Consider the following 19,631-nt stretch of genomic DNA (forward strand, 5'->3'; position numbering starts at 1 on the left):
ACGAGAAAGAAAAAAGACGGGAGAGTGCAAACAAACTATTTCGTACTTTTACGAGCAGGATTTGTAGAAAAGTTTCTCGGTCTGGCCGCGGCCCGCCTCCCCCATCCGCTCCTCTTGGTGTTCCCTCCCGTCGTGCTTCGAAATCGAACCACCACGCCGGAACGCCAATCAACCATGAGAATAGAGAACTAACCGAAGCTACTCGGATACTATCATCGGGTTTTATATTCCCCCCGAACTCCCTCCCCCTCCCCCACCCTCCGCGTTCGCCTGATGGGAAAGTTTTAAGCCACACGACGGAACGGAAGAATGTCCGAAACTGTTGTAAATAAATTATTTTCCAATGAAGAATAAAATCTCTTCTTCGCTTCGGCCTTCCGGTTTTCCCCGGGCTTTTCCCCCACCCGGGTGCGTATGTTGTGCTGCTTTTTCGCTGACCTCTTCCAGAAGGGAATGGCCGCTTTTTACCGGCTGTGGGGAGTGAAGGTTGGGAGAGGGGCACATTTCTTTCGGAAGTGCTTACACTCGACATTTCACCGACCGACCGAAGAAACTTCTTTGGTATTAGTTGAAAACAAGACGCCCGGCTCCTTTGGTGCACCTCCTTATGCTTTCCTAGTGCACCACACACACACAAACAAACACATACACACTCACGCATCCACATACATGCACCCGATTTTCCATCAATCGTCCCTTATAAAATCTACTCCTACCAACCTTCTCTTGGTTTCTTCTAGTAAAATAATTTAGATCAATAAATAAATAAACGTCTCTTAGGTTGGAAAAGTTTAACGCCGGCCGGCTCCTGTCTCTCCCCTAGGGCCGTCCGAACTGACCGTTGCCGAAGAAGAACGGCGGTGCCTGCGGGTTCTGGGGCAAGCCAAAGTTCGGCGTCGGTCCTACGCCGGGGACCGTGAACAGGGGTGGCTGCATGGGGAACGGAAATTGAGAACCTGGGAACGATCCGCCAGCCATCGGGAAAGCACCACCACCGCCCGGTTGCTGCTGCGGAGGAAATCCCATCGATGGCCACCCGTTCGGGGCGGGAAATGTTCCGGGTCCCGGGAACGGATCGCGCTGGACGACGACCGATGGCTTCACCGTCGGATCGAACGTGATGGCGAACGGGTTGACCGTGACGCTCCGGTCCGTGGCCAGCCGGAAGTTGATGGCAATATCGTTCGTAAGATCGTGTGCCGGCGCTGGAGTTCCCTCGTCCGCCAGCGGGCGTTCCTGATGTTCGTTGAAGACATGCTCGAACTGGTTCGATGTTGGTACAATAATGCGATGTTCCTTTTGTCGGCTGGTTTCTTCCCACTTTATCGGCCATGCTTCGTCCCACTCCGAAAGGCGGGTTGGGTAGGTTTCGAGCAAATCCTCGTACAGAGATTCCTCGTCGGAGCTCGCGTCGAGCAGTTCGCTGGTGGCTCGGTTGCGTTGCTCCACCATTTTCTTCTCGTCCGAATGCGATGGTCCTTCGAACGACTCCAGTCCCTTCCACTGTTCCGAGGACTGTTCAAAATTAATTACTTCTTATTCTTATCGTCTTGGCTTGGCTTACCGTTGTTGCGAGAAAGATGTATCATTTTAATCTGGCAACTGGTAGCTAGTTAATGCATCTGGCGTTTTCTTATCACAATTTTATAATACAGAATTATCATTTAGGCGTAAAGGTAAGAAAATAGTTAAACAGTGTTGGTTCCTTATGCTTTAGATATGTACACGATCGCAAAGGAACGTTTCCATTCTCATCACAATAAGAAAATATAAAAATATTATCCCAGGCTTACTCTATATTCACATGCCGCTCCTCACACATAGCTTTCATTATGATTGTTGTTAAATATAGCATAACGTAAGGGATCAGTAGAAAAACGGAAATAATTAGATTTCAAGCAGCAGATCAGGCAAGAACAATCGGCGGAAGATTGAGCACGGAATGGGAAAAAGGAGAAGAAATGTTCAAGTTCTTTTCAACTTTATTTACATCATTATGTTTGTAATGCTTATCTTGGTTAGACTTATTAATGTAAAAAAACTCGGAAGAGCAGCAACCAGCGAAACACGTCTGCATCCCGACCTCGTTATCCGGTTTTACAATCCAATCCCAATACTGTACAATTGGTAGCATATACCAAGAGGTGTTTTGTAAGATCACACCTTCTCCGGGTATTTTCCTCTGCGTTTTGTTCCTCCATCACAAATTTAGAGCCAATCGAATAAAATCGAAGACGCTAACGCTTTCCATTCCCAAATGAAACCGGTCAAACATGCATTCTGGTTCCCTTTTTATCGTTTTTTGAAAAAGACCAAACTCCTCCCCCCACTCTTCCGACGTTCTCTCTGTTGCAGAAACGGTGCATCTCGTTGTGTTTTGTAGTATTATATTGTTTTTCGTCGTCAGGATGAAACTAGTTGGCACCGGTAGGAAAGTGTGCCCTAGCCCTGCGGTCAAGATGGAAAACATGTGGAAATTGGTTGGTAACCGTGAATTCACATCCATATACTTGGGACCGATACACATGCGTTTACATGGGAGGAATGTTAAGTTTGAAAAAGGAACGTCTAATGGATGCAGGGAACAATTAAAATAAATGAGTTAAGTTTTGAAAGATTCAGATAGCGACCGATCGTTAAAGAAGAGTAATAGTTGATGCAGATGGAGTGTCAGATGTGAGAAGATTCCATTTCAGATGTAGGAATTCCGTTCCATGAAGACGATACGAGAAATGGCGGAACCCAAAGATGCGTAGGAAATTGGGATTTTGCAGAGAATAGCACTGGACTTCAGAAAATAGCAGCCCGAAAGAGGTGGAAAATATTAGCCAAGCGTGGCACTAGGGGCGAGGAACAGCGAGAGGCTGAGAAGGTTGTTAGGCAGCGTCTGCGGCGGCTATGGTAGTGGTTTCCGCCGCGACATCGGCTTCTTCAGTGACGCTCTCGGTATTTACCTCCGACTTTTCGGTCAGCGCATCCTTCTCCTTCGGCTTCGCCTCATCGATGTCCACGTTGGAGGTGTCGATCGTGTTCAGCTTCTCATCGGCATCGGGCGTTTTCTCCTCATCGCTCGATTCCAGTTCCGTGTCCCGTTTGGGGGCGTCGGTGCCCGGAGCGCTTGCCTCCTTATCGTCGTCGTCGTCTTCTCCATTTCGGTTGTCGACTTCGACCTCAGTGGGGGTTTCCGGTTTCGGGGCTTCCCCGGCAGGTGCCTCATCTACCGGCTTAACATCAATAACGCGCACCTTGAAGATCGATGTTCCGAAGTCGGTCTTCTTGGTGTAGTACGTATCATTGATCACAACCTTGTGTCCATCGATAACCTAAAACGAAATGGGTTGTTTCAAACGATTCCAAAAACCACCAGTTTCTGCATACCTTGACCGTCGAGGTGGAGTTGGTGGCGGCGCCATCTTCCCCGGAATCTTCCGGAATGCCAACAGGCCACACGCCGGGTCCGGATGGTACCAAGTCCCCACCGTAGAACGGATTCCACGAGCCGGCGAAACGATCACGCACCCGCTTCATGAGATCTACGAACGAGAAAAACCGATTAGATTACTCTTCTATCGCAATGATTAACCAGATGTGTGTGTACTGACCATCCAAATATCCCGTCAGATGCCACGAGAACGGATTGTACGACGGGAAGTAGATGGGCCGGGCCGGCACGGGGTAGAAATCGCCGGTATCCACCACTCCGTCGAAGTTTTCGAAAGACGTCGACGGGTACCGAGGGAACGACGGGCGCTGGTGCGAAAGTGGCACTACGATGAACTCCGCATCATCCGACGAGTCCGATTCCTTCTCGTAGCTCGCTGAAAGTGGAAACCAAAGTTTGAAGGTGGAGACGAAGCGAGAGATAAATGAATTATCGATCATCGTCATCAGGCTTATTGCGCATCTCTGCGTGCTGGAAAATGCCCCATCATGGCCTACTGCTAGCCAGCTGCTATGTAAGGGGAGGAGGCTTGATCAAGGTGAAATCGATTTGAATTGTAGGCAAAAAAACGGCCATATCTGCTTCATTTGGGGTGGAGTAGGCGATGACTGGTCTGTAAGAGGGGTCTTGGAACTGTTCAGCCCAAACTTTTCTCGGGGTAGGAGACGAATAATTGCAACCACCCCGTGTGCCTGTGGCTACCCTAATCGACGGTAATTGGTGCGCTTCAGTGGCCTAATGAAGATGTTGTCCGTTGTTATTCGAAAAAAATGGAAAACGATCATTATTCGTCGAAGGGCATGCAAGCGGGTCGAGTCTCAAATCGTTTGAATGACACTTGCGTTTGAAATTCGTGATCCTCCTCCTCGAGGGGTTGTGTGGAGATCGCCGAGTAGAACTATCTTCTTCAGAAGAAGGCCAGCAAGAAGAAAACAAGTGAAACTCACAAAAAACTACTCGCGATGAGTCGTGGACCAGAAAGTGAAGTTTGGTCATGAAAAAAAGAATCGATGTTTTTGGTAAAAATTTCATTCGTTCCGCAGAAATTTCCGGGGATCAGGCCGATGAGTAATTGCGTGACAAAATCGCGTGAAACAGTCACTCGTTTGCTACCTTTGCGTGTCATCTGCCTGTTTCTGTGGTTCATAATTGATGTAACTCATTTATCTGCCGCTGCCCGTATGTCTGTTCGCCTACGGGTAATCAACAGAGCCGAGTGTTCACTCCGGTGAACAGTTATCTCCAGCTTTTTCCATTCCATTACGAAACAACGTCCCACGGGGCCTTACATTTACACAGCCTGTAGAGGAAATGACACTTTGCATACTTTAAAGCTACAGTAAAATGTGTAGATAGTCACATTTGACTTTCAATTTCAATTACAAATTTGAGTTTTTTTTAAATAGTTCCTTGTTCCGGGAAAAGCCGCCATGAAATTGTGCTTCAAGCAGATTATTTTTAAAAACACCTAACCGAAAGCTTATAAATATGTATTATACTGTTTATTCATCCCTAACGATGCATGACATGACTCTCTCGAGCCCGACAGGTGTTGACCTATAATTGTCCTATTTTGTTCAGAATTGTAGAACAGCTAAACAAATTGCAGGATGATCCCAATTCAAACTCTTGGCAGCGATCTCGATCACGACCGTGGCTCTCTAACTTCTTTCAATGGTGCTATTGACATTGTTATTAGCGACAATATTCGGCTACGTGACAAGCTTCCGATAGAAGTAGGTTGACCTACTCACCGCGGACCAGTTCGTGCAGTTGGTGTTTTGTTCTCTGTTGCAAACAGTAGTTTCACAAGATGTTGTTTTTCTGATTCTTTCCTTTACCTCTGATGTCTTCGGTATCATCTTTGAAAGATGTTTGGTGGAGCAAAATTGAATGCCTTTTTCGCACTGAAATGGCCTTTGACGGCAAGGTGAAAATTATTCATAGTTACATCCAACTATTTGCCACTCTACGAGCATGTGCACTTTACGCAACTGAAGGATTTTCCTGTTCCGTTGGTTGCACACTAATTTCCTGCTAAAACAATCGAAATTGTGTTTATGCATGTCGACAGCTTCACATAAAGAAATCATTTTTTAGTTATGTAAAACGTAGCAAATTTGGTATGCCCAAGTGGCACAATTGATTACTTTTAGCATATTTCAGACAATTTCAAATACACCCACAGACATTCACAGGAAAAGAAAACCGAATGTAACATATTCATTGAGCAAGAACTGGTTTTGCAGTAAATGTCACGTGCATCGATGCAGTTTGCCAACTTCGGCACCGGAATGCAGCATAGATTGGGAGGCAAATGGAAGCCAACGGCTGACGGGTCAGATAAACGCAAGATCGTGGCGTGCATTTGGAGTTTGAATTGTATTCAAAACATGCAACGGAATAAATCAACATCAAACATACCGTTACACGTGTTGGGGAGAACCGCCACACACAGCTGCAAGAATGTAATACCACATCTATTTGAACAGCGTAGGTGGTCGAGTTGTTTGGTAAGACATGTTTCAGGTTGAAAGACATCAACGTCAGAGAACCAATTCCCGATACAGGAATGGAATTTCGAATTTTCATCCGTCGCCATCAACGCTCAGAAAACGGACAACTAAAGCGTTACACCTTGACTTTCTATTCAACTGCATCTGACCAATAAATTAACCAATTGAACCATTGACCTTCGTGTGTCTTAGAAACGTTGCCAAAGTTTTCCCTAAACACCCGATTCGCCATACTTCCTTCAGTCGCCTCCAATGTTCACCCCAAGAACACGATTCAAACGATCCAAACATTCGAGGCTCGAAGAATTCGAAACACTTGACGTGCTTTTCATTTCCATCCGGCACCTCTCTAGCTACCGCCACCTGTTCGGCCGCGAAAGCATTTTAATGAGCCCGCTCAACGATGCTCGATCCATTTCAAGTGCTTCCCCCCCACCCCGACTTGTTGTGGCCGAAGTTTTCAAGAACAAACAATTTCTCTACCGTTTGAAAATTACATCCAGGAGATGAATACCTTGTTTGGGGTGGTGTATCTTTGAATGGCGATAGCAAAAATTTCATCTGAAACAGCCCTTGATTGTCCCTTAATTTAGTGTTTAATTTAGTTAGTTCCGCCGGTTTGAGAAATATTCCTCAATGAAATAATAATAAACATCGCGTCATTCATTCATCATACGTACGTACCATTTTTACCATTTTTCAAAGATACAAAATCGTCTCCCTAGCGGTGTTAACATCATCTACTTCCACGGCGACAGCGGCGGGAAATAAATAGAACTGCGCGACGTTCTGCTCGCCCACGTTTTCACGACGCCATCGGGTTAAATCAATATGCAGCATCAGTTGGACGGTTTCATTTGATGCCAGTGACCAACAGGGGTCGGAGCTGGTGCAGCGAAAATCTCTCTCTCCCCCTCAACCAGCGTCAATGAAAATGCGGCGCATCTCGCTTACTTCCCATACCCACCCTACCACGCGCGGTTCGCTCCCACATTCAATGCGGCAATACGTCTATGTACGTCGTAATATCGTGTGAATTGTCAGCACGAACATCCCTTGGTTCAGGCGGATGCTTTTTCCCCTGGCCATCAAACCAATCCCCCGACGCGGCCGTAATCAACCGAAATTGTTAATAGAATTGTACTACCCATAGCCACTTTCCGGACATGTGAGGCAAAGTCTCCTCTACAGCATGTGGCATTTTGTTCGGGAGGTCAAGACTACGTGATAGCAGGCGGCATTTAATGCTAGTTGGAGAACTTTTTTCAAGGATTTTGGATTTAATCCATTCGCAATTATATTTCGCATGCAAACCACCTGGGTATGGGATATCATCGTTTTAGCGGAGCATGGAGTTGGGTTCTTCATTTTCCAAATTGCTTCCACTTTAAAACGATCCATACACGTGTACAACGAGGCCCAGCCAGTTTTCTTAATGTACCTCCACAGGTGAACGAGATGATGATCGCGGCTACTCTAACATCGGCAAAAAAGAAACGACACATGCTTTGGTGGAAACGGTATTAAATTGGCCGTGAAATGACGCAGAGGAGCAGTGAATCACTCTCCCAAACCAATCCAAAGCCCCATCGCAAGGTCAACCGTACGCGAATGGACATGGAAATGAACCTGAGGAAATACACCGTCCAACAAGACGAAAAGGTTCAGCTCCAAAGTCGGAAATGCCAAAGAGCAAGAGTGCCAAATATATGAGGATGAAGAAATTCATTCCGGGAAAATCTTCGCAGCGAAAACAGAAATAAAAACGCACCAGCACCGGTTGTGGTTGATGCTGTGATTTAAAAATAATCTCCTACACGCTGTTACTTCATCCCAACAATATATACATCTGCGTCGTGGTTACGTATTAGATTGATTTTAATGAGCTTCAACCTCATCTCCTTCCAGAATCGTGATTCTCCAGCACCAGATCCTACTTGCGCAATCAAGCTTTAGGGGAAACGGAACTGGCGGCTTAAATCTGGCGTGTCAATTAGAAATCCGTACAATATGGTGGTGATCGAGAGTGTTGAAGTGATTGCGGAAACGGTGGTATGTATCTTAAAAAGCCCGGAATTATTAAATTCGATTGTTTCTTCATTTTAGAATACGACCACCGCTTCAGCTGCCGGCTGGTTTTTTTCGGATGAAATATTTGGAATTTCCAGAGCGAAGTTGGTCGAGAACATATGGCAAAACCAGAATGCAGCAAAACCTGTTCTCCTGCTCAACCGAACGTGAGGGCGATAACGTGGACAACACGTTCGAGTGTTCGGTTGGCGAAATACGACAAACCCTCCGCCGTCGTTGTTCTCGAAGTGGATATTTTTGGTCGGCGCTGGAAGTCATTATACGCCACTTGGGCACACGATCGACGTAAAATTGCGCCTCAGGTAATTGCGCTCGAGCTCTGGGATGGAAGAGGCTGTACTCGTCAGCCTACAACCCTAGACGCTAGACACGATTTTTGATTACGTTCCTCCAAACGCGCAACTGACGATTCGATTAAAGGGAGTTTACAATTGCAACGTTATTAAAGTGCACTATTTCGAAAAGCCTAAGCACCTTTGGAAAGACATGCTACATGGCTCAACGAAAACAAACCCCCATAGATGCACGCAATGTTACGTATGGAATGATTCTACGAATTACCCACCATCCCCATGCACTGGCGTGCAGTAGGTTGAACGTCAATTGTAAAAATAACCCAACGACAATGGTCCGCATTGTCACACCCACACACGCCGTTGACCTTCGTCTTGGGAGTAGCGGCAGTTACGGCGGTCAGAATTGATTTTTTACGGCCATCGATCCGTTCGACACCGCCGACGAATGTCACAGAAAGCGACCCACAACCTACAAATGCTACAATAGGGGCGATGCGCTTTTTTTGGTGGCTTTGAAAAACAAGAAAGTCCGCCCTTGGGGCAAACTGGAGCGCGTCCATATTGAAGGCATCCAAAACCGGATTCTTTCGCGTTTCACGCTCGTGTCCTCAAAAACAAACCTACCTGGAAGGGCGAAGGTGGCGGTCACGGTCAGGGCAACCACCAGCAGGCAGCTGGTCGCAAATCGTCGCATTCTTCTGGACGTCCGTTGATTTGTCAAGCGTTGTCACCTACGTCGCAAATGTTGAGAGTTTTCCAGAAATTTCCAACCTTTCCGGTAAAAGTACGCGAATGTCTGTTGCTCGATTGCGTCACACAAACACACACGGCACACTTCACTTCGGTCGGCGCTCGATGGAACTAAACACTGCAAGAAACGATGACACAGTTAAATAAGTTACTAACATGGAATGGGCTCAGAAAAATGCTTGCTGGATAGTATTTTCACCACCCAACGTGTGACTTCCTTCCGGGCACTTGCGCGACCACAGTCAAAACACAAATTCGTCAAATGGCCCACTGCTGGAGTGGCAATCGTTCGGGAGAGCAGTGTACTCGCGCTTTTTCCTCCGGATAAAAACACCGTGTAGCGTACCTGGTAACGCGAGATATATCGGCCTGGCGTCTCACAACTCACTGACGGTTCACCAGCACTGGCGTATGTTAAAAGGCGCGTTCGTACTCTCGGAACACGTTCTCTCGACTAACCGGTGCTCGCCGGCCGCACAACGTCTATATATGCGACCGGCCCCGTGAGTCATGATGATGCGGTGGCCCGCGCGCTGGCACTCCTGAGGCCATTTCTGTCCCGCATCCAGCGGTCGACATCCGACGGTCCCGTTCGCTCCACAATCGAGACCCCCCTTTCCGGCTGGCGTGGATGCTAAACGGTGAGCCACGGCATCTGGGAGCAGCGAGCTACGGTCGACGGTCTGTTGCTCTGTTATGACGGGGCATCAGCAAACCCGAGTGCTGGAGTGTTGTAAAAAGTTCCCTCCATTTGCCGGTTTGGTTTCTAAGGTTAGTTTTTGAATTAGTTTTAATAAATTTCAAATTATTTGTATTTTTAGGTGAACCCCCGTTAACATTCATCTGTCCCAGGAAACGAACCTCAAAAGGACAATTTTATTGAAAGTGTGACATTTCCCGGATATCACCGACTCGACCCTTCGAACGCAAAGTACACAATCGCATCTTAAACGGTCGTAACCACACTCACCTTCACTCTTCTTCGTCGGGTTCTTTTTTTCATTCATACATCCACCAAAGGCAGCGTGACTTATGCCATTTTCATTCCACATGTAAGAATAATTTTGCTCGCATCTTCCTGCTTCGCCACAGGACCGATTGGAAGCGACAGTCGTCGTGTTCTAAAGCTGTCGACTAATCGGTGGTGTAAATGGAGATGAGAAGTGAACGACTCGAGTTGCATTTTGCCAACGTTCTGATGTCGATTAACGCTTCTGTGTTAAAAGGAAACAAACCGAAAAAATGGGCCTTCCACGAGGAGGAGCGATTCTGCCACGCGATAAACGATAAGTAAACCAAATTGGTCGCGCAAACGGAACTTTCTCGTACACCAACTTCCTTCCACGATGTACTGTGGTGCTATCTAAGGGTATGACTTGATTGCTTGCGCATTTATGTCGCTGAGTGCGATATCGGAAAGCATTTTTCCGCCGCACCATAAATACTCTTGACCGTTGCTGACCGAGAAGACTCCAGCATCAGCTGTTGAACGTTTGCCGATAACTGAGCCGCAACCACCAATTCAACCTCGAGCACGTGGCCATGTCAACAACGGCGCTCCCACCTAGCGGTGCTTATTTCAAATAACCAGATCAAAATATCTAAACGTAGGCGCGCTGCATTGGGAAAGGAAAAAGTACATGTAGGAATTTAAATGCATTTGTTTTTCCGGCAAACCTACCAAACGATCGATCAAACGGTTAATGGGTATGGTGCCGATCAGTGGATCGTTCTCGAGTCGGATCGTGCTCTGGTCCGATTAGTGATGCCACGTTCAATCACACACACACACGTCGTCTCTGCACCCTTCGCGCATCGTAACCCTGGTCAAGGTCGTTATACCGCGCTTGGCACGCGAAGCTGATGCGCCGAAGGCCGGCTTTTTTATTCCTGGCCTCACTGCACCGCTTGGGCTACCCATGCTTGGCGATGGCATTCAGTTCAGGCGACAAACAGCCCGTAATGGGCTAGTCATCTCGGTAGAAGAAGTCAGGTGGAAATTGCTACCGCGCCCTCATGACGGAAGCAGTTATGAATATTGCTTTTTTTCTTCGCGTTCCGCTAGTGCCGCTTTTTTAAACTTCTTTGGCCTATGCTTTGGATCGTTTCCTTCTTCACAATAAGGTTGTAGTGTTTCGTGCGGTCTTTTGGGTAAAAACTATATCGTTGTTTGACGTTTTTATCTTTCTCCTAATGGTCCTTTTGTATCTATATTATCAATATTTTAAGTGTTCCTTTCACAGCCTTTAATGGCTTTTTCAACTGTTCGATTTCTTCTTCCATCAAAAGCTTGTTCCACATTTTTTGTCTCTTCTTCTTCAACGCATTTGTCTTTATCTGAACAATGCGTTTTGATTTAAAGAAAGTTAGAATAGACCACTATAGTTTTATAGTTCCTGGCATTTTAAAAATATTTCTTTAAGCTTAAATTTTGTTTATTTTAACTTAGATTCAATTGAATTTGAGCTGTTCATCTCAATAATATTTTAAACTCAGAGGTACGTCGCTAGCATTCAAACATGTCAAAGCTAGTTCCGTACGTAAGGCCTTGTTCTAGAAGACCAGAAGATAAAGTGAAAACCTTACCTGTCACATTGCGCCAGGAGACTGAGTCATTGGTCTAGAAACAAGTTCAGATGATCGTATAATACAACAATGGTTCTTCTTTTGTATTTACAGAATGCTCGCGATAAACCGTGGTGACATTGATGTAAATAAATTACTCATTACTCACTCAGCAAGTATGTTTCTTCCCATCCGGACGATGAATACATAAGCTAACACTTGTGCTTGGTTTTTTGAAATGTATTTAATGAATAATCAAACTTTGGTTGAATACGAAAAATGCTGAACAATGCATTGCACGATTCGAACCTTAACGAAATTTAATAATCATCTCGGCACAATCGTTTACACATCCAAGGTGGTTGCCCATAGTCTGCGGTTGGGCCTTTTTATTTTTAATGATTTTCTGTTTGTAAGAATACAGTAAATACAAATTTACTTCTAAGAAAATGCTGCGCAATTTGGCCAACTTGAAGATGTTCGGAGCACGATAAGCGTCGATCGTTTCCTGTCCTTACGTTTCGATTTTAAGTGCATCCCCGCGCGCCAAGCGCACGTGATTTGTGGGCTACAGCACGTCCGATTTACTTTGCGGCGATGATTTATCAGCTCCGATCGTAAGGATGAGTGAAACTGTATCCGCTACGCCTGAGGGTTTAATTGACGCGATGCTCACGTTTATTTTTTGTTTTCTTCACTTTATAATGAACAGTTGGACGCTTTTCAATAGAGTTCCCCCGTGGGGAGGATGGAAGTAATGAGTTCAAAGCTGAATATTCGCGAAAGCTTATTCATCATCATCTCCCTGAGAATCGATTTTCAATCGACACACGATTGAAATTAATTCATACAAACCGGATTATCCAGTTCGATCGCACGATGTCGTTGATTTGTTTAATTTTTATTCCTTGTGCCTAGCGCTCCTTTACCGCCTTCCTGTTCCAGCCCATTTTTGAGCCACCATGGAAGTGCCCCAGATCGGGAAAAGAATAGCCGTGTCCGCGCCGCGTCGTTGGTACCATTGGGAAATCGGCTTGAAGTGTGGTCGGTAATTAGCCGATGGAGACCTGCTGCAAAGCGTTTACCCTCTTGCCCTTTCGGTTGGGCTCCGTTTGTTTTGTTGGTCAATATCGAAGCAATCTTCAGGCGCATTGCCAACAGCAGCACGATGGACTGCATCTCTGAAGCTGAAGATAGAGCTAACGTCTAGAGGTCAAGTGACGGAGCGAGCTCCTCGAGCATCGGCCGGTTATGCTGCAATCGCTACATCTACCGATGTATCCATTCACCGGTGCTGAAGAGGCTTCATAATCATTCCTTGAGCACCATCGGGGTTCGATGAGCAAATTCATTCGATGGTCCATTTTTTGCGCCACCGTGTTTTGCTAATGTTCGCACTTTTGACGCGAGTGTTGTGGCGGGAGCAGGGCTCTAAAAATAGCTAAAAATATCCAATCGCCTGAGGATAGTTCGATTAATGTCTTAATAATGATGGAAAGAGTCGGTTTTTGTTGTACATTGATCCTTTATTTTCATTAGATAAAGATTTCACCCTCAACCTCTTGTTTTGGACTTTGCAGGTTTTTTTTGCGTAATGCGGAATTGAATCACTCCCAAACATTCATGTTCTAAGAAGTGGTTTGCAAGTTCACCACCACTCGTACGTCCATTCATTCGAATGCGCCAATGAAGCAATGTATTAACTACACGCAATACTTTACACACTTGCGCAAATACCTTGTTGTTTGCGACGGAATGATGAATAATTCCTACGTTACTGGAGACTGTTTTGCCTGCATCGAACGGTTTCTCCGATCACACTGGAAAAAATCTACGACTGTTCTTTCAAAAACCTTGACTGCTCATCTAAAGCTCGTCTGAGCTACCAGTTTCAGCGATTCCATCGAAGACGCAGTCTTAAGCTAAGGTACAGCACCACGTGCAGAAACACGATCCAGATCGATAGACCGGCCACATCAACCCAGTACCGGTTCGGTTCCATGTGTAGGGCTTCCAGTATTTTGCTCGTCTTCCGATAGTAGCAGAATATTTCCTCACACCCCAACTCAGTCCGGTTGTGACCGTACGTGGCCTGCACTAATCCTTCGAACCCGTACCGGAAGTAGCTGATCAGCGTGAGCGGCTTAAACATGTCCTGCAGCTCGTTGTAGCGAATGAAGAAACCGGAGAACAGCAGCGCCGGAATGATCGACGCCGGCACGATGAACGGGCTGACCTCGATCGGGAAGAGAGCACCGGCGATCAGGCCGTAGACCTGCGACAGCCACCCGAACAGGGCGCAGATGCCCCAAAACATGATGACCCGGTCGGTTTCATTCAGCTGGCCACTCAGGTAGTACATCAGCAGTTGGAACACAGTCACGCCCGAAATCATCCACGGAAAGTCGGCGACCAGCTTGGAGAAGAAGTAGGCCGACACGGAGTAGTAGTTACTTTTGTGCTCCCGCACAAACACAGCCATCTCGAGGGGAACTACCGATTCAAAACCGGAGATCAAAAGAGAATGGATATCGAACGTGAAAGAACACTCCAGAAAGTGTCATGTACCTAGCAACTTACAAGTCAAGATCACGGTCATGGCATTGGCAAAGATAATGAACATCAAGAAGGCAATAAGCAGCGAAATATTCGACAGGACCTTCGACGCGTCGTCTCCGACGTTGAGGAATACCCAACCGATCGTGAAGCCGAACAGAATGTGACCGAAAAAGCGCAACCCCATCAGGGCGGGATTCCGGACCGTGCCCAAAGCTGTCCGTCGCGTAAGGATGGTAAACTGCTTCCACCACGTCGTCGGAAACTGCGGCCCCCGTCCGTCGATGAGAAATTCCATTGAGTTGAACTCTTGCTGGATGCCTTCAGAAATTGAAATTACTTGATGTGTTAATGGGAGCGGTTTACAGCGTTTTACATATCATCCCGCAACCCCGGCAGTGTATGTAGAACATCAAACAATGATAGTCTACTGTTAAGTATTTGTTAGATGAAACCTGCTACTTAATAAAGTTTTGATGGGACTTTGGAATAAAAAGCCGGGAAATGCTGTATGTAAAACGCTGTATCACTGTATGTACTGCGCATTGCATAACTTTTGGCGTCTCACCTTGGTTCATCGATGCGCTAACGGATTTCTCCGATTTGACCATGAGTTTTTGAATGTCCGCCTTCTTCGTATCGTGCAGTGCTGCTATCTTAAGCACTGAGAAGTGGAAACATACATCGAAAGATGGAAACGATTATCCTCTGAATTTATTAAACTTTTAGGGAAACATACCAAAATCCCCTCGATTGTAGTACGGAGGGCAGATGAATCCAGCTTCGGCAAAGGTCGGTATCAAATTATCTAACGTCCCTTGATACATGCAGCGTCCATCCACAACGACGTAGATGTCATCGAACAGCTCCAGCAGCTCCGAACTGGGCTGATGAATCACACTCACCACGCACCGCCCTTGCCTCGCGAGATCCTTCATGTACGAAATAACCTGATACGACGAAACACTATCAAGCCCGCTTGTAGGCTCGTCGAAAAACATAATCTGTGGATTGGAAACCAATTCTAGCCCGATGGAAAGCCGCTTCTTCTCGCCACCGGAAAGACTTTGCGACCTGTTATGCGCACATTTTTGCAACCCCAGCAGCGCAATAACATCGTTCACGATCTTGATCTTCTGCAACTGGGACACTTCGGCGGAAAGCTTCAGGTCGGCCGCGTAGTGCAAATTTTCACGTAGCGTTATATTAGGCAGCAGCGCTACATCCTGGGCCGTGTACGCAACCAACTGACGATACTGCTGCCGACTGATGATTTCATTGTTTACGGCAATTTTACCACTGACGCCCTGCGTTCTAGGAAGATAAATCATTCGTAGCCGTTTGAATATGCAACTGCGCGCAACCGATCACACTTACTTGAAGCCACTGAGCACGTTCAGCAGGGTTGACTTTCCCGCGCCAGAAGGGCCAAGAATTGCCGTGAGACGACCGCTCTCGAATGAACCGCAAATGTTGTTCAACAGTTGCTTCCGTTCTTTGCGATGCCGTACCTCGTAGGTTATGTTCTGGAACTGAAGATTGGCGCTTGCCGCATGCATCAGCGGCAGCGTAATGGCCACAGTATCACCTTTCGTTTCCATCTTTTATCACTCCCTTTGCTCAAATTAGGAAAAGCTGCGTAGGATAAGTCACATTCACTTCAGAAATATTTTTCACGAGTGCGCCACGCACAGTGCTGATCGCCTAGTGAAGGTTTGAGAAAATTTTCCCACCTTCAAGGACAAGTGAAACTAAAGCTGAGCATGCGGAAGCATCAGAGTGCTTGCAGTCTGTACACCACTCACAACCGTACTGAGTCGATCTTCCGTTCATCAACCGAGATGATGGTCGTCCGTTCGGATCAGAACTTGATACCGAACCGGTTATTCCAATCACCCTGCTCACTTTTTGTAATGCTTTACATACTTGTTTCACGCCAGACTAGATTCGTCACTACACACCTTCGTAAGATGGGGACTGCCCTAGGCTAGATACCTTACTGGACTCGCACACTACGAAGGGGGGCGGTTTCCCTGTCGGCGCGACGTTTCCGTAAAGTCAATAGAAACCGCTCCCACGGAGTCTTCACAAAGAGCACAATCGTACGGACGGTTGGCGTAGATATGTCTTCCAGCATTTTCTATTGCTAGTCGGTTGTTTAAGCACGCACTGCTGATCTCTTATTGCCATGAGCTGCATTAAAACCGTTATCTTACCTTACCGTTAAGGTCATGGTGCGTTTATACGTATGCCTACGCACCCAATTGTTGCACATTTATTTTCTACAATCTCCAAACACTATGCAATATGTTGAAACCGTTATCAAAAATACTTTATGTACTCTGAGCGCTAAGCGCTGTAACGAGCACGTCTGCAAATCTTTTCGGCAACTAGCAAGTGGTTCAAATGATCAAGGTTGTTAAGTAACTTTTTTATCCCCTACTCCCGATTTGAGAATTTGCTGCATTCGCTACAACAAGGAGATAAGATTATATGCAAACATATGGTGCAAACATGCACCGCTCCCTCCGCCAAACCGTAGCTTGGTAGCTACTAATAGGAGAGGTACACAAGAGCAAGAAAAAGTTACATGACATTCAACTGGAAGTCGTTTTGTCTAGATCGTGAAGACGAAAGAGTCGGCATGTTAATTTTATCGCACATAAAAGAGGTACCTAGTATATTTGTATCTTTTATTTTAATGTTGTTTTTTACATGGGCATCTTAGTTTGTCTATTTGTTTTGCTTGTGCTGAGATTCAAGGGCGCAAAATAAAACACGACATGACTGTTTTTGCAGGAGTTATTGCTTATTTTTGCTAGGAATTATTGCTGTTAAGATGTTTATGTCCTACCTAATGGTTCCATTTGAGTCTCAGTCTTAGAATGACGTACAACACAACATGTAGCGACGCTATCCACACTCCCAGCCCTGCTACATCATACCAATACCAATCGGGTTCCATCTGCAGCATTTCCATCACCTTGCTCGACTTACGGTAGTAACAGAATATTTCGCTGCAGCCGAGTTGCGTCCGGTTCAAACCGTAGGTCGTCTGTGCCAATCCCTCAAACCCGTACCGGAAGTAGCTGATGTAGGTAAGGGGTTTGAATACAGGTAGCAGCTCGTTGTAGCGGATGAAGAATCCGGAAAATAGAACTGCTGGAATGACCGACGCTGGCACCACGAATGGACTGACCTCGAGGGGCAGCAGACTTCCGAAGACCATTCCATACATCTGGGCCAGCCACCCGAATAGGACGGTGATGCCCCAAAACATCAGCACCCGGTTGGTTTCGTTCGGTTGGCCCGTGAGGTAGTACACGATGAGCTGGAAACAGGTTACGCCGCTGATCATCAGCGGGAAATCGGCGACGAGCTTGGAGAAGTAGTACACCGAAACAGGATAGTAGTTGCTCTTGTACTCTCGCACGAACACTGCCATTTCCAGGGGAACTACGGTGCACACGCGCGTTGATTATAATAATTTACCATGACAAGCTATGTACATGCTAATTTTGTATGGCTTACTACTTACACGTCAGAACCACTGTCATGGCGTTAGCGAACACGATAAACATGAGAAATGCGATGAGGCAGGACACGTTCGATATCACCTTCGCACCGTCATCACCCACGTTGTAGTACACGCTGCCGAGCAAGAGTCCAAACAGTAGATGGCCTAGCAGGCGGAATCGCGTCAACGTGATGTTCCTCACCGTTCCAAGGGTGGTCCGTCTCACCAGTACCACAAACTGACGCCACCAGGCGATTGGATATTGGGATCCGGACCGCCTTTCCGCCAGTACACACTTTCCATCATCGACGTTAGCCGTATCTGCAGAAATGGGATCGATATTATTGAGATAAGGCGACCACGGAAGTCGAACCAAGTGTTTTACCATGCTCCAAATATCCATTGATAGCAGTATCAGCTCGGGCGATCAGTTTTTCCACACTGTCCGTGTCTTCATTCTGACGAGATGCAATCTTTAGCACTGCAACGAAACCTAGTTTTGACATATTCTCTTAACTGGACATGGCTTAACTCACCAAAATCAGCACGGTTGTAGTACTGTGGGCAGGTGAATCCAACCTCCTCCAGTGTCGGTATCAGATCATCCAACGACCCTTGATACATGCAGCGGCCATCGACCACCACGTAAACATCGTCGAACAGCTCCAAAAGCTCCGAGCTGGGCTGATGGATCACACTGGCCACACAGCGTCCCTGCCGGGCCAGGTCTCGCATGTACGATATCACCTGGTACGAGGCCACACTATCCAGCCCACTAGTTGGCTCGTCGAAAAACATGATCTTCGGGTTGGAGACCAGTTCCAACCCGATCGAGAGCCGCTTCCTTTCGCCTCCGGAAAGTGTCCGCGCTTGACTGTGGGAACACTTTTCCAGCCCCAACAACGCCACTATGTCGTTCACTATCTTTGTCTTGTGGATGTAGGAGACATTCTTCGAGAGTCGAAGGTCGGCCACGTAGTGAAGCGTTTCGCGCACGGTGAGATTCTGCAGCAACGGCACATCCTGCTCGGTGTAGGCGACTAGTTGGCGATACTTTTGGCAGTCGATCACTTCGTTGTTGATGAGGATTTTCCCATGTACTCCCTGAGTCCTGCAAAAGAATGACAGAGTTACCTTTGAAACCCTTGACAGATATCAACCAAAGGATGTCTTCTTACCTAAAACCGCTGAGAATATTCAATAAGGTTGATTTTCCCGCTCCGGATGGTCCAAGAATTGCCGTTAATCGGCCAGATTTTAGTGTCCCTGAGATATTCCGCAGGAGATGCTTCTTTTCCTCCCCCTCTCCGTGCGGATCCGCTATGCTGTAGCATAGATTGCGGAAGGTCAGGTTGGTTATAGTCTTGACGAGCGGTATGATCACCTCGACCGTATCGTCTGAACTCATGCCGACGGCCAACCTATAATACCAAATACCAGATCATGTCAGGATAAGAATCGTAATTAGTTTTTTCAAACACAAGATGGTACAATTTGAAGTGCTTTGTATTTAAAAGGGTTGATCAACACTTCTGACAGCTGCTTCAGGCATAAACATCATCATACGGTGGGCCGTTTTTATGGACCGGTTAATGTTTGTAAACATAGGAAGCGAGGAAACCAACACACCGACACGACGACCGCGGATTGTAATGCTCGGAATTCACCTGATCTTCGTCTCATGATCGCTCTCCAAACTCACTAGCAACATGCGTTTGTAGTTCTTTTCTCCCCATCTATCTCTTTCATGTTGTCTTCATCTTCTTCTCCTAGTTCTTCCTCTTCTTCTTCTGCCTTCAAACCAGATATTGAAAGTCATTAAATTCACCGGTATGACGTCACCGTAGGCACACGTTGCGCCGAGCTCCATTGAAACTCCGGAGAAGAGGCTCGGACCA

General features: G+C 46.6%; 3 protein-coding genes across 3 annotated transcripts; all 3 read right to left on the bottom strand.

Annotated features, from left to right (window-relative positions):
* Positions 1 to 819: 819 nt before the first annotated feature.
* Positions 820 to 9,168, bottom strand: LOC131281458 (uncharacterized). Its single transcript, XM_058310791.1, has 5 exons — positions 8,970 to 9,168; positions 3,603 to 3,818; positions 3,379 to 3,533; positions 2,955 to 3,323; positions 820 to 1,515 (listed from the first exon to the last, which is right to left on the bottom strand). The coding sequence occupies exons 1-5, from the start codon at positions 9,037 to 9,039 to the stop codon at positions 820 to 822; spliced, it is 1,506 nt and encodes a 501-aa protein (XP_058166774.1). The 5' UTR covers positions 9,040 to 9,168.
* A 4,383-nt stretch (positions 9,169 to 13,551) lies between these two features.
* LOC131282999 (ATP-binding cassette sub-family G member 4-like) lies at positions 13,552 to 15,817 on the bottom strand. The gene is made up of 5 exons (XM_058312558.1): positions 15,594 to 15,817; positions 14,956 to 15,530; positions 14,785 to 14,880; positions 14,241 to 14,537; positions 13,552 to 14,153 (listed from the first exon to the last, which is right to left on the bottom strand). The coding sequence occupies exons 1-5, from the start codon at positions 15,815 to 15,817 to the stop codon at positions 13,552 to 13,554; spliced, it is 1,794 nt and encodes a 597-aa protein (XP_058168541.1).
* A 1,253-nt stretch (positions 15,818 to 17,070) lies between these two features.
* Positions 17,071 to 19,141, bottom strand: LOC131283003 (ATP-binding cassette sub-family G member 1-like). The gene is made up of 5 exons (XM_058312561.1): positions 18,912 to 19,141; positions 18,270 to 18,844; positions 18,119 to 18,214; positions 17,755 to 18,054; positions 17,071 to 17,672 (listed from the first exon to the last, which is right to left on the bottom strand). Exons 1-5 carry the CDS (start codon positions 19,139 to 19,141, stop codon positions 17,071 to 17,073), a joined length of 1,803 nt encoding a protein of 600 aa, XP_058168544.1.
* Positions 19,142 to 19,631: the final 490 nt, after the last annotated feature.

This window comes from Anopheles ziemanni, chromosome 2 (genome assembly GCF_943734765.1).
Source record: "Anopheles ziemanni chromosome 2, idAnoZiCoDA_A2_x.2, whole genome shotgun sequence".
NCBI lineage: Eukaryota > Metazoa > Arthropoda > Insecta > Diptera > Culicidae > Anopheles > Anopheles ziemanni.

Excerpts from the sequence above, each read along its gene's own strand:
- LOC131281458 (XM_058310791.1), bottom strand. The coding sequence starts at position 9,039 with ATGCGACGATTTGCGACCAGCTGCCTGCTGGTGGTTGCCCTGACCGTG. Across the intron at positions 3,819-8,969 it reads CGCCACCTTCGCCCTTCCAG|CGAGCTACGAGAAGGAATCG; the intron begins GTAGGTTTGTTT and ends TTCCACTTTCAG. Across the intron at positions 3,534-3,602 it reads TCTGACGGGATATTTGGATG|ATCTCATGAAGCGGGTGCGT; the intron begins GTCAGTACACAC and ends TCTCGTTCGTAG.
- LOC131282999 (XM_058312558.1), bottom strand. The coding sequence starts at position 15,817 with ATGGAAACGAAAGGTGATACTGTGGCCATTACGCTGCCGCTGATGCAT. Across the intron at positions 15,531-15,593 it reads AACGTGCTCAGTGGCTTCAA|AACGCAGGGCGTCAGTGGTA; the intron begins GTAAGTGTGATC and ends TTATCTTCCTAG. Across the intron at positions 14,538-14,784 it reads TAGCGCATCGATGAACCAAG|GCATCCAGCAAGAGTTCAAC; the intron begins GTGAGACGCCAA and ends CAATTTCTGAAG.
- LOC131283003 (XM_058312561.1), bottom strand. The coding sequence starts at position 19,141 with ATGAGTTCAGACGATACGGTCGAGGTGATCATACCGCTCGTCAAGACT. Across the intron at positions 18,055-18,118 it reads CAATGGATATTTGGAGCATG|ATACGGCTAACGTCGATGAT; the intron begins GTAAAACACTTG and ends CCATTTCTGCAG. Across the intron at positions 17,673-17,754 it reads CATGACAGTGGTTCTGACGT|TTCCCCTGGAAATGGCAGTG; the intron begins GTAAGTAGTAAG and ends TGTGCACCGTAG.